Source organism: Pezoporus occidentalis, unplaced genomic scaffold (assembly GCF_034315485.1).
Source record: "Pezoporus occidentalis ecotype Australia unplaced genomic scaffold, CSIRO_AGI_Poc_V1 ctg55, whole genome shotgun sequence".
NCBI classification, from domain to species: domain Eukaryota; kingdom Metazoa; phylum Chordata; class Aves; order Psittaciformes; family Psittacidae; genus Pezoporus; species Pezoporus occidentalis.
The window spans coordinates 1,004,660-1,017,747 of record NW_026915888.1 but is presented as its reverse complement, the minus strand read 5'-3'; the positions used below and the strand labels follow the sequence as shown (position 1 = coordinate 1,017,747).

Below are 13,088 nucleotides of genomic sequence, written 5' to 3'. Positions count from 1 at the left end.
AGTGACCTGCCCTCTCTCATGACAAGCAATCCAACACCTCACAGGCAATTCATCTCCTTGTGTGGACTTAAAAGTGACATGTTGACTGTAAATTCTCGAAGCAAATGGAGCTTCTTTGTGGGATATGTTACAATGATCACCCTTAAAATGTTAATGTTCAGTATCTGAGAGGTTTGACATAGCTTTGATCTATAAATTTGATAGACGCCCAATAGCATCTACTAGCGATCAAAACTTAAATGCTTCTACTAAAATAAATGGAGACTAAAATATTTAGTATTTGCACATGAAAAATCATTTTACCTTAACTGGCACAACCCTCTGTTTAGAATCCATGGCCAAAATCATGGTGCAAATATATTGTGCCCAACAGTTCTATTTCTCAAGTCAGGCAGACACAGTAAGAGGTGTCAGTGTAATGGCTTCTTCCTAAAAATCTCAGTTTCTGCATTTCCCTTTAGGTATAAACAGAGACAGTAAAAAAAACATGACTGAAGGAATCCAAAGCCTGAGATGGATTTGGGAAGGATTTCAGAGAAACATATTCTCATTAAAAATATGGGAGGAAGCAGAATGGAAAGGATTATGGGCTTTTTAATAGCAATATTATTTGCTTATTTTGTTGACTTTTTTCAGTGCCTCCATCAACATGGAGAGATCAGCTAAGAAAAACACACAATTGGTACACAACAGCCCCCAAAAAGGATATTCATATCAAAGGAGACCTCAGGGGAAAAACAGACCTCAGGAACTACTGAGGAGAAAAGGCTTTGCTGACTAGTAATGGAAACAACACAGAATAACTCAAATACAAGAATACCATTTGCTTTCAAGGCCAAATATTGTATTTCTCAAAGTTAAAATTACAAGCACTTTGATTTTTTAACCCCAAAAACCAGCATTCCACGGTTGTTTTCCTATTGAAGCTCCAATACATCTTGCACATTCAGAATCAGAGTCTGATTACACACCTTCTGTAATTTCTCCATAAAATGAAAGCCCCCATCAGCACAGTAAATGGAAAACAGGATTCTGAAATTATTTCTTGCCAAATGTGGATGTTTTAGGTTAAATTCCCCTTGTCCCCAGCTGCTGCTGCTGCCCATGTGCAGTGACATGGGCACATGATACCACTGAACCACTCGGATGTGCAGGTTATCAGGATATTTGAGTCCGGGCAGGCTCAGGACCAGTGTCAGAGGTGATGTGAGCATCAACAACGTGTTCCTCACCCGCTACAAAAATGGGCAAAGCAGCAACATTAAAAACCAGAGGGAACTGTGCTGTTGTGAACGCCACAGAGCAAAATTTGAGGTTTAATCTGCATGACACACATCTGAGTTGAAATATGAAGCAAAGGTACAAAACAACAAAACCAACCCACGGTGCTCACACATCAAGGTCATTTTAACACCTCCTCCTCCCAGGCTTGCTCAGAGCAGACAAAGCAGCCCCAGCACAGAGCCACACAACGTGCCCTTTCGCACCACAAAGCAGGTGAGTATTTCCAGCCACATTACTACTGCCCACAACCAGTTCAGGGCCGCCTTCCCCTTCCTGAAAACTAGAAATGCAAGCAGCAATTTGGGTAATCATTCCTCACTTCCAGAGGCAGAGAATGTGCTGATGGGGATGGTCCTTCCTGTCCTAAAAACAGATGGTCTGGGGAAAAAGGATGAAGCAAAACAGTCCAGGTACTTTCCCAATGACTTTTTCCCAGCTAAAGGCCTCCAGTCAAAATAAGACCATTGCTGGTAACCAGAATATAAAGGTAATAAGTAATAGTGCCAGGGATGATCCCAACCTGGGGCATCAAAACAGCCTTGCTCCACTTCCTCAAACACTAGGCTCATTTATATATGTATAAAGGAAGGAAAATCCATTCCATGGGCTAGTATCAAGCATGACAAGCTATTACTTGAAATTAATTGCTATCTGGATTAATATCCAGAGATGCCATTCACACCCTTACGGGAAGCCGAAGCCCTACAGTGTCATTTAAAGAGGGACACGGCAGGCTGAAAGCTTTGTTTTGCACATGAAATACACAAACAATTCCAACCTTTGGGTCACATAAGGGTAGAAAACTGCCCTTCGGGGCTTGCAAAGCAGCTCCCACTGGCTGCTGCCAGTGTTTTCCTTCAGCAGAGGGAACATTCCCAGAATTTGGAGGTTGACCCCTGTTTGATTTTCCAATGGATCATATTTAAACAAAACTTCTGCCAAGCCCTGGCCATTAGCACTACCAGCAGGTCGAGCCCCCCTCTCTGTTCCCCCACCCCCTGTAAGGTCACCAGCACAAAAGGAAGCACTCGGCATATCCTGTTTTGTAAAGAAACACCAAAATCCCAAACCCCAGCCAGCTTCATGTTTAGTTTGACGCTGTATAAGCGAGAGAAAGGCTGCCCGACAGAGGGGAGGAAGAATGAAGGCAGAGCCGAAACACCCAATGTCCCTCTGGCATCTATGAAGTCCATGAATAACAATAACCTCTTTTACACATCAGGTAGACTCTGCGAGCCCTTCCGCATACAGCTTTTGGAGCAAAACAGCTGCCTTGCAGGGAATAAAGTCTACGTGGCCCAGCTCCCATGCGAGGGAGACACGGGATCCCCTCCTGCCTGTTGTAGCACCCGCGGACAGCCTCCACGTACACAGACAGGTAAATCGATCCCTGAAGGCTCCACAGACGTTACCCGGTTTCATTCATGACTTAAACCCGCAGCAAATATCAATGGGAACATCCCCAGCTGAATGCCCAAGTCAGTTCCAGGTACACGCAAAGCAGATACAAGCCTTTGCGAGGCATGTCCTGTCGACCCTGCAGCGCACCAGACCGCAAACAGCCCCCGAGCAGCCTCTCACCCATCTCGTTATTCCCATCTAACACATCCAAAGGGAAAACCTCTCCTCTCCGCTCCTCCGCTGTGCGGATACGGTTCGAAGCAGCCTGTCACCATGACAGTGCAACATCCAGCCATGGAAGGGCAGCGCGCATCGCTGAAGGTGCTTCTGCAAGCGGGCAGGAGTGGGTCGGAGATGGGGGGGGTATCCCCGCAAGCCGCGTCCCTGGGAGCTCCATCCCCATCCCCAGGGAACGGCTCCCCTCCGAGCCGCGGACACAAAGCCCCGCCGCGGTACCCACCTCTCCTCCTCCATCGTGCGGCGCGGAGGGGCCAGGGCCGGGGCCGGGGCCGGGGCGGGCGGCGGGGCAGGCTCAGCGCTCCGGGCCCCGCATGGCTGCGAGCGGCCGCCCCGCCCCGGGCCGCTTACTGCGGGAGCGGAGCGCTGCGATCCCGGCGCTCCCCGCCGCAGCCACCGCCACCAGCGCCGCTGCAGCCGCACCGCCCCCCGCCGCCGCGCAGCCGCCTCCCCCGGTGAGCTGCGACCGTCTCCGAGCAACGGCAGCGGCGGAGGGAAGGGAGGGAGGACAGGGCAGGACGCTCTGCTCCGCTCCGCACCGCCCGGCCCGGCCCCCAGAGCGCCCTCCCGGCCCCGGCTCCGCTTAACGCCGCGGGCACGACCCCGGCTGCGGCAGCGGGGGACAAAACGGGTCAAAGCACCGCCCCGAGCCCTTCTAGCGAGGGACAGAGCGGGAACACAGCGGGCAGCGCCGCGGGACAGAGCTGACACCCGGGGGGAAGCAGCTCTGGTCCTTCCAGCACACATCCATCCATCCATAGAATCAACCGGGTTGGAAAAGATCTTTAAGATCATCAAGTCCAACCGCTCCCCAGCGCTGCCAAGGCCATCACTAACCCATGGCACTAAGGAGCTCATCTACACACTTTTTGAACACTTCCAGGGATGGTGACTCCACCACTGCCCTGGGCAGCCTCTTCCAATACCTATGTTCCAATACCTAAGCAGCATCTCAGTGAAGACATTTTTCCTACTATCCAATCTAAACCTCCCCTGGCGCAGCTTAAGGCTGTTTCCTCTTGTCCTATCACTTGTTACTTGGGAGAAGAGACCAACTCCACCTCACTACAAGCTCCTTTCAGGTAATTGAAGAGGCCCTCTTTTCACCAGGCTAAACACCAACAGTTCCCACAGCCGTTCCTCATCACACTTGTTCTCCAGACCCATCCATCCATCTTTCTGCTGTTGATCCTCATCCTTAAATCAGTGCTGTCTCCTCCTCAACTCAAGAGCTAGCCTCTGTGGAGATGGTGGATGAGCTGAATGGCCCCTAATGATTTCAGGCCTTGGATAGGATTTTAGCAGACTGAAAATCTCCAGTCAAGCCCATGCACAGGGCAGCAGCAGGAGAGGCCTGGTGATGCTTGGACCTGCTGAAGGTCCCAACCACACCAAGGTTTCCCTAGTCCCACTGCGGAAAGTAGGATCTAGCTTCCAGTTCCCCAGTTGATAAAAATCTTGCTGTCCTTCTGTGTAATCCATCAGAATTCAGCCTAAATTACTGCATTTTCCTTTTGGGAATCCTGTTAAACAATCAGTTTAAGATGTCCAGATCCCCAAGTAGTTCCCCAGTGTCCATTCAGTCATCTCTTGATGCACAACATGCAAAACTGCAAAGCACAAGTGTTCCAACCAAAGAAAAACTATTAAAAATAATAGAATTCACCTAGAAAACGAGGACTAGAGCTTGTTTCCAATGAGTAAGCCCTCCAGGATACATAAGTCCAGATACAAGAGCAGGTCCTGACACAACCAGCACATGCTTCACCCCACCAGCACATGTGCCAGTGGACTGTATAAATGGCAACAGCAGCCATGGAAAGGTAAATCCCAGGGTCAGATGAGCAAACCAGTCAATATTCCTTGCTGGAATAGGACAAAAGCATCTTTCAGTAATCAGAGATTATTGCAAACTCATCATGACTGTGTAACAACCCCAGTGCAAAAATTCCTTGTTTGTTTTTAAATGCAAGGATTGGTATCTTGGAAAAGCATCCAACTAAAAGGAATTAGTAACACCTGATGGGTGGAATTTTTCCAGTCTCTTTCAAAAACGCCTAGTCCCGAGCAGCCCAAATTCCTCCTACATCTACTCTGCCTTCAATCACTGACAGCCATTGAACCAATGCTCAGAGTGGAAAGGTGCACAGAATGCCCCTTCCAGCCAGTACCACCAGCCCTTGGCCCACCAAAACCCTTCCAGACTCCTGTGACAACCTTCAGATCTACAGTGAAAGACCAAACCCCAATTCTACAAGCTGCAGGGAGAGGAGAGATCAAAGCACTGCCAATGTCCCTACAACTGCAAGGAATTTCTTCAATAAAAATGCCAGTAAAGGAAGGAATTTAAACAATCCTTGCCAATCTGATCCAAAACTATCTCCTAGCCTGAAGTCTGGTTTAACCCTGAGGTTGTAAGTAAAGCACATCGAGTGTTTCTGAGGACTTTATTCTGTGAAGAGCACCGATGCACTCAGGCAACACACTGTCAACCTCACCCGCTTCAGCAGTAACCAGAAAAATACATCTTTGAGTGACCAGCCTGATGTAACCTTGAAGTTGGTCCTGCTTTGAGGGGTGTTTGAACCAGATTACCTCCAGGAGTCTCTTCCAACTAAACTTGTTCTGTGATTCTAATGAATAAATATTCATTTAGATAGATCTCTAGTTAGACAATGTTTTCTGGGGAAAGCTCCGCTAAAGCAATTAATGTAAGAAAACCAGTGAAAAGTATCAACTGAAATAGATGTCTTGGTATCTTGGTGGCTAACTGGAGTCACTTTTAGGTGGTACTCGGGTACTGCTCTGTCTCCCAGCAGACCCAGAGCACAAGGTGCCTTGGCAGAGAAGTCCTGAGGGTATCTGCTGCCCAACCACTGCTAGGATTTAGAGCATGCCATATTGCTTTCACTTCACAAAATCAAAACAGCAGCTAAAGTTTAGCTACTGAAGCAACTCACAGGGATTCAAGTTACTACAAGGCTCAGAAGGAAGCTCAAAGAGACCTTGTAGGTAGGGATCTTCCCAGAGCTGGGATCAGTGATGTTCTGGCAGCTGAAGCTTAAGAGGTAAGAGACTCCACCGAAGCACTGCTTTCTGAAGTGTGTGGTTTGTAGAGGGGAGTGGGCTGGAGCCCCCACTCTACCCCACCAGGGCCCAGCTCTGCAGGCCGAGATGCTGCAGAAGCTAGCAGCACCTCCAGCCTCTGGGGCTGTTGCCCTCTGCTGGTACATGTTCCACTTCCACACGTCTGCTGGAGTTTGTGAAACACATTTTCCTTTAGTCTCCAACATACAGCACCTTTCCTATAAAAATAATGGGTTTACCCCAAATTCCATAACGTTACCACCTTTAGAATAACACCACCTGGCCATCTTCACCCCAGCTATCCTACTGCTCACCTACACATCAGTGACAGAGCAGCTGAGGATGGTTTTCCTGCTCCTCCTCTTACTCTGTAGCACAAGCAATTGATATCACCCGCAGCCAGCCACGTCAGCAGCACAGACTTCCTGACCTGCACTCATACTACGTTTTCATCAGAAACTTGATGAGAGATTTTATGGTTTGGAATTTCTCAAAAGGCAAAATTAACATTCAGGAAGAAAGCTGTGGAACCAACTGCTGTGGGCACTGGAACAATGGCAAAGGCTGGTGCTTGGATGCCTTAAATACTCCCAACTCCCTCTGCCTCATGAGTCCTCAGTTTTGCCTCCCATTTTGCACCTCCTGGAAGCGTACAGCTCTTGTTATAGGCTCAACACATGGACTTGAGAAAAAGTTTAGGTTATGGTCCAAAAAGTGGGACATTTTGCATTGCTTAAGTGTTGAAATATCATTTTAATGTGATTCTTTATATCTCTTAATGCTTCCACTATTACCTTCTATAATAAGGGGCAACTATCCATATGCTTCATAAAGATGTTGTATGGCTTAATATCTCTATAGTGTTACTCTGAGAGACCAGCATAAACCAACCTATTCCCACACAGGATCTCGCCACCTCAGTCCAAGCCTCTTTACTATTACTCCTTGTACACTCATTGCCTCACTCTCTTCTTCAAATCTTTTAAAACATTCCACGTTTTGTTCTCTGCAAAAGAAACACCGTCCATCACCATGGTATCGCAACACTACATGCTGCAACATTAAGGCAAATGAGTAAATCACACAGCTGCCACACAAAAATTCAGGCAAGATAGTTTCTGCACTCACATTTTACCCGAGCAGAAAAGCTGGCTCATGCAGCAAGTCCTCCTTGCAGGTAACAGGTTGTCCTTCATTATCCTGCTTGGTATTTTCTGGGCAAACACCCTTTTCTCCTCAATCTTCATCGCATATTCAGAGTGGGAACTGTACATCAGGGGCTCAGCTCGGGTTTCTCTTCACTTACTGGACTTTTGGGGTGTGCTTTTCAAAGCTCAGCTTTCCCTTTCTCTCCACACAGAAGCGCACCCTGTAGAGGGGGGAAGAAAACACACTTTGAGAAGGCATCACAGAGCATGTGGCACTAGCTCATTGCAACACCTCTGGCCTTTGGAAGAAGCCCAGCTCTTCCTTTCCCAGTCTTCCCTCCAAAGGTGACGTTTCCCAACTCCCTTCCAGCACACCAAAAACAAGAGCTCCCTGTTGCCACCAGCTACATACAAACCTAACATTTCCAAAACACACATGGTATGGATCCACCACCAAGCTCATGCCTCGAAGAGGCGTTAAAAGTAAAGCAGGAGCCCAGATTCTACCTGGTGCTGGGTGTGTAAAAGAAAACTCCAATAGCAACTTCTAAATGATATAATTACAGAAAAAAATCACTTGCCTGCAATTAAAATTGAAGAAAATAACGGACCAGTGGGCCTAAAGGGGAAAAGGCACAGTGAGTCGTTCATGGTTACTTCCTGCAAAGGCTTGAAACCCCCTGGGGATCTCTTTTTCAGGAGGATACATATATCTCCATGCAAATAACAGTAGAAAGTGAGCCTTACTGGGCTGGCAGAACACACTTTGCTAAATACCCTATGGAAGAAGCATTAGCCGTTACAGCTACAACCACCCTATCCTGTAGTGATCTCCAGGGGAGAAGTCCTGAACTTGTAATAAGGCAGGACTCGGAGCAGCTCCCTCCAGTAAATGGAGCATCATTATTCCAACAGTGGTGGAAAGGATACAATTAAGGAAGCCCAAATGAAACCACACAGTGATGGACTTTGGCCAAATTTGTTACCTAGTGAGGTTGATTCACCACTCTGCAACCCAGCCAGGTAGCAGTCAGTGAGCCCAAATCCAGAGGACATCCCTTTTGAGGAGGGAGAGGATCTGGAGCATGAAATGGGAATAAACTGTTTCAAAAGAGAGCTGACAGGGCTGTGATTATATCCAACAGCCAGGTAAGCACAGCCTCCCCCCCAGGGCCATGCCCTGCCCATGTTGTTGTAATTTGTTCATCAGGGTGTGTGGTTGGGAGAGGGAGGCTTTCCACTGAAACTGTTAGCGTGAAGTGAAGAAAACAAGATATTGATCCACAGAAAAAGAGAACAAGTAAAAAGTTTGCAGTCCCAAGCCCTACTTGCACATTTCATCCAGCATTGCTTTAATCCAAGTCTATGCTGGAAACAGGGACTGGACTCCTGATCTTCCTTCTTCCCAGACAGTGCCTGCAGTGACTGTGCTCCCTTCAGCATCTTGTGGAGAGCAAAAGCCCATTGTAAATGAACAGAAAGCAAGACTTACAGAAACAAAGAAGAGACTGAGATGACATCTATCCTTTCTATTGTCTAGGTTACAGACTAACACCATATTTTCAGATGTCTTTCACTTCAAAACAGCATTCCCAATGAAAACAGGGTTTCTGCGAGACAAACTACTTGGGAAATCCATGCTATACAGTAGCATTTGAATAACTGAAGTATTTTCAGACCCTTTCTGCTTCTAAGGAATTGTTCTGCAATGTTCATCAGTGATTTGTACTTTGATGGTAGTGAGGAAATGCGCATCTTGACACATTTCCAGAGAGAAACTAAATCCCTTTTTAAATTGGCATCAATTCCTTACTGCATTACACATGGAGAGTAACTATTAATAGTAGTTTAATGAATGGAATATGTATCAAAACTATATATAGCAAGTGGAGTTTGGGATTTTTGATGGAGGTTTTTTTTTGAGGAAGAGCTGTTCCTTCCAAATCTGTGTATTTTCCATTTGTGAAAGCATTCGGGAATGGAACTGTATGCATCAAGCTAAGAGGGTTAATATCCAGCTGCCTCACACAGATGGCATTATTAGTCTGACTGGGCCTGACACCTAGTTTTCAAAGTTAAGGAGCTTTGGTGACTTGGACGGCTGACAATCTGAGAATAGCCCATGCTCTAAGCTTGATGCTCTCTGTAACAGCACTAGGCAACACCACAGCTTTGCCTAGCAGACTTTTAACCAAAAAAACAAGTGACACTGAGAAGGTACTTGGGAAAACACTGTTGCACCTTTTAGCTCAGGGCTCCTACTGCAAACGTTAAATCAAGGGCAGAGAACAGTGCTTGAACTTTATTTTTTCTGCCTTTTTTTTTGCTACAGCCTAGATCTGAGGAGTTCCATCTTTTCAACTATTCAGACTATTCAGTATATAGGAGAACTATGGGAAATACAAGAATCTGAAGAATGTTTCTTCTGTACCAAACTACAACTTTGCAGCCCTTGCTCTTTCAGTGTTCTCACTACCTATTTTCCCATGTTTTTAAGGGGAATATAGATATTATTAAAAGTTTTGGAGCCATATGAAAAAAGAGGTATCAGTTCAAATGTGATGATGTATTTCCGTCCCTTTATAGATACATATAACAGAAAAGGAGGAGTTCTAGAAGAAAAGGTGGCAGAAAGACTAGGATTAGTCAAAGGAACATCAAGGAAGAACGCACCCAACTCCATCAGCCCTTTCCAAGTCCTAGGATAGAGGTAAATGATAGAAAATTCCTAGGTAAAGATATATAGCAGAGACTTTCATCTCGGTATAAGAAATTCACATCTGACACCCATCAATTATAGTACTTTTGTTACAGTACAAATAAATGATCATTGAAATGGAAGTGAAGGTATGTGTGCACATACACGCACACACACACATACCAGAAGAAACAGAGTAGTAATGCTTCAACATGAGACCTAGGAAAAGCCCATTAACAAAAGCAAATAGTGCTTGTTGAGGCTGGCTCTGAACTCCTTGCAGTGTGCTTGCATTGTGAAACACCTTTCCAAGAGAAGCAGGAATGGAACTGTTTTATTCATTTAAGAAATAAGAAACAAGTAACAAGCAGAAAGCTCATCTTTAAGGGGTGCACACACCAGATCACAGCATCAGTTATGCCACAAATATTAAACAACCTGTCGTTTTGTACATCACACCTCTGGCTAAGGTGAGAGTGTATTTTGGGGGGTTACACTTGCAAGCACCTAATATTAATCCAAGGTGTCTGAAAAAACTTACTGGAAGTGCCATCTTCATATTAAATTGCATAGGAACTAGAGGTCCATAACAAGGCATGCCACATAAATGTGGTACAAACTGTTGGTTATGTGATAAACACTGATCCATAATAGCTACAACAGGACAAACAACCCCTTTTAAACAGTTTGGATAAGCTGCCTTCTGATAGAAAACCAGCATCTCACAGACTGTAGGAGCCAAATCCCATTCTCACAAAGCACACCACATTCACATGCATTGTGTGCCTATCAGGAACGTGCCCTTCAGTTTTAATTTACAGAGATTAACAATTTAAACCAACCTTGTATTTCAGGAAGAACATTGAGGTATGTATTACAAAGAATCTGCTCTATTTTCAGACTTGAAGGGGAGGTTGGGGTCCCCAGCACCACTCGGGCTCAAACCCTTTCCAGCAGCAACAGGAATGCCAATAGAGTGTGACAATAGCATCAGCTGACGGGACAGGATAATAAACCAATGTTCTGCCCTATACTATGCACTTAGGTCTTGCAATGCTAAATGAAAGCAAAATTTGCTTTAGAGAAGGGGATCCAAGGGGGAGGAGGAAGAACACCATAAAGCATCTGAGGACCTGAATTACATCTTTAACCATCTCCAGTATTTCAGCTTCACTGATGGTGAAGTCTAAACACAAAGTGTCTGACAGCACAGATCAAGCACCGCTCCGGTCAGCACCGCTGCTTCACACCACGCTAGCCTCCCGCAGGTCTGAACTCCTGTTCGTAGAGCCAGCACTGCAGCTGCACCACTGACAACTATTTCAACACCCAAAACAAACCCTACAGCTTGCTCAATTCTGAAGGGTGAAGACTGTCCGCACAAGCCTGCAGGGTAAGGCACAGCTTATTTTGCAAGTCTGCCACAACTGTAATACAGTGACCCACTGAGATTGACTGTGGTTGAAGCTGTTTGAGCTGTTACTGCTGTTCTGAACTACCTTCTCATCCCCTAACATTAAAACAAGGGAGAGGTGCAGCCACTGATCTGTACTGGTATCAATTCACTACATGTACAGGTGTGTTCAGCATGTTTCTTTGTAATGCAGTAGTCATCGGGATGATTAAAACTGGATGTTAGGCTAGTTTCATTAGCCAAATAAAATTTACAAGTCACACAAAGAGCAGAATCAAGAACAAATTAACAGTAGACATGAACACCCATTACTGTTAAACAATTGTGCGCATCACAACTCACAAGATAAAACTACAATAATACAGTCTCTGAAAAGCTTTGGTTTGGGGAATTTCCTCTTGCTCACAGATTATAAAAGGAAAACTGTGCTTTAAGAAAACTGCTGCACTTCTACTCTCATTATTAACTGCTGAAAGTAAATTAGTTGCTCTCACTTCCTATTTCTCCCAGGTGAAACCACAACCCAGCGTTCATTCCTGAACAGAAGGTAATTAAATTACTGAGCTCATTTCACATACTTCAAAACTAAACTACAAACTGCCAAACAGCAACTAACATTACATTATTTCTACCTCCACGACCATCCTAGTACACAGTCCCAGACTTATTTACATGCCATCTATATACTTTATTTCACCTTAGTTCTTCCTGTGCACCTCTACGCAGACAAATCCACTCAGAGGTCAGAAAGTTACTTAATACCATTAAATACGTAAGCAAGGCTTTATCAGCAATCTCTTCTGTTTATTAAGAACTGTACTAGAAACAGGTTTATATCCACTGAGTCTTAAAGCCCCTGTGTCTTTAATGCTATCCAGTATAAATCTGTATCTCTTTATATATTCCATGGTACATTCTAGCCATTACTTAACAGGCATTTAATGAGCCTTTCCAATGTTACCTGTATTGTCACAAAGAACTTCTTGCTCCCAAGACACAAGAGGTCAGAGCACAGCAAGTCCCAGCTAATCAAGGCACTCACCACAACACTGTTAAACAGATAACAATCTTTTGAGGGAGAAATTAGGTAGCAAACCGCCTAACATAGGTGCAATTTCTGGGACCTACTTGCATTCAGGAAGACATTAGTCCTACAAGAGGATTATCACATACAGACAGAACATCAGACAGCATGCTTCAGTACAACAGTTATCAAACGCAAGCTATAGCTTGGCCAAACTATCAGATTTTACACATAAAGCCATTTTTTTAAAAACCTACTTATTTCTAGTACCAACATATTCTTTCATGGCATATAACACGTGAGAATAACAAAGCTGGTGACAAATCTTTACCTTCCCAAGTCTAATGACAAGCCACATCACATAAGTGCATCTATCTCATTCAAAACCAAGCTCGCCCTTTATAAGGTGAAAACAATTCACCACTGCAAGGGACCAAATGGTTTGCCCAAAACAACACAAGACCTAGAACTCCACAGTTCGCTTCAGCTACAACAAGACATGCTTCAAGTCCAAGGATGACTGTCCAACATAGTTTTAAAGTCCAAAGGTAAAGTAAAAAGCCCAGTGAACTGAAATAAAACCAAGCACCTGAAGCTGCCCACCGACAAGAGCTGGCACCTGCAGTGTTTTACAAACAATTCTCTGAAACCACTTGCATTTTCAACAACCTATCAGTGATAACTGGTTCACAGAAGCAAAACAAGCTTTCAAGATAAAAATATAACAATATAATTGCAACCTGCAAGTTCCTTGGAACGTATTTATAAAAGCAAAGCCAAAGCAAACCGGTTTCA

The 13,088-nt window shown here is 45.1% G+C and overlaps 1 protein-coding gene across 4 annotated transcripts in view; it reads right to left on the bottom strand.

Annotated features, from left to right (window-relative positions):
- Positions 1-7,357, bottom strand: part of KLHL3 (kelch like family member 3) — a 50,231-nt gene extending 42,874 nt beyond the window's left edge. The window contains exon 1 of one of the 4 annotated variants that reach the window (XM_062638040.1): positions 7,145-7,357. Coding sequence is in view for 3 of the 4 variants with exons in the window: in XM_062638041.1 (XP_062494025.1) it covers positions 3,146-3,159 (14 nt within the window). In the remaining variant the exon portion in view is untranslated. Of the gene's footprint in view, positions 1-3,145; positions 3,359-7,144 lie in introns of those variants that run through there. The other 3 variants (XM_062638041.1, XM_062638039.1, XM_062638042.1) reach the window with 3 other exon arrangements.
- Positions 7,358-13,088: the final 5,731 nt, after the last annotated feature.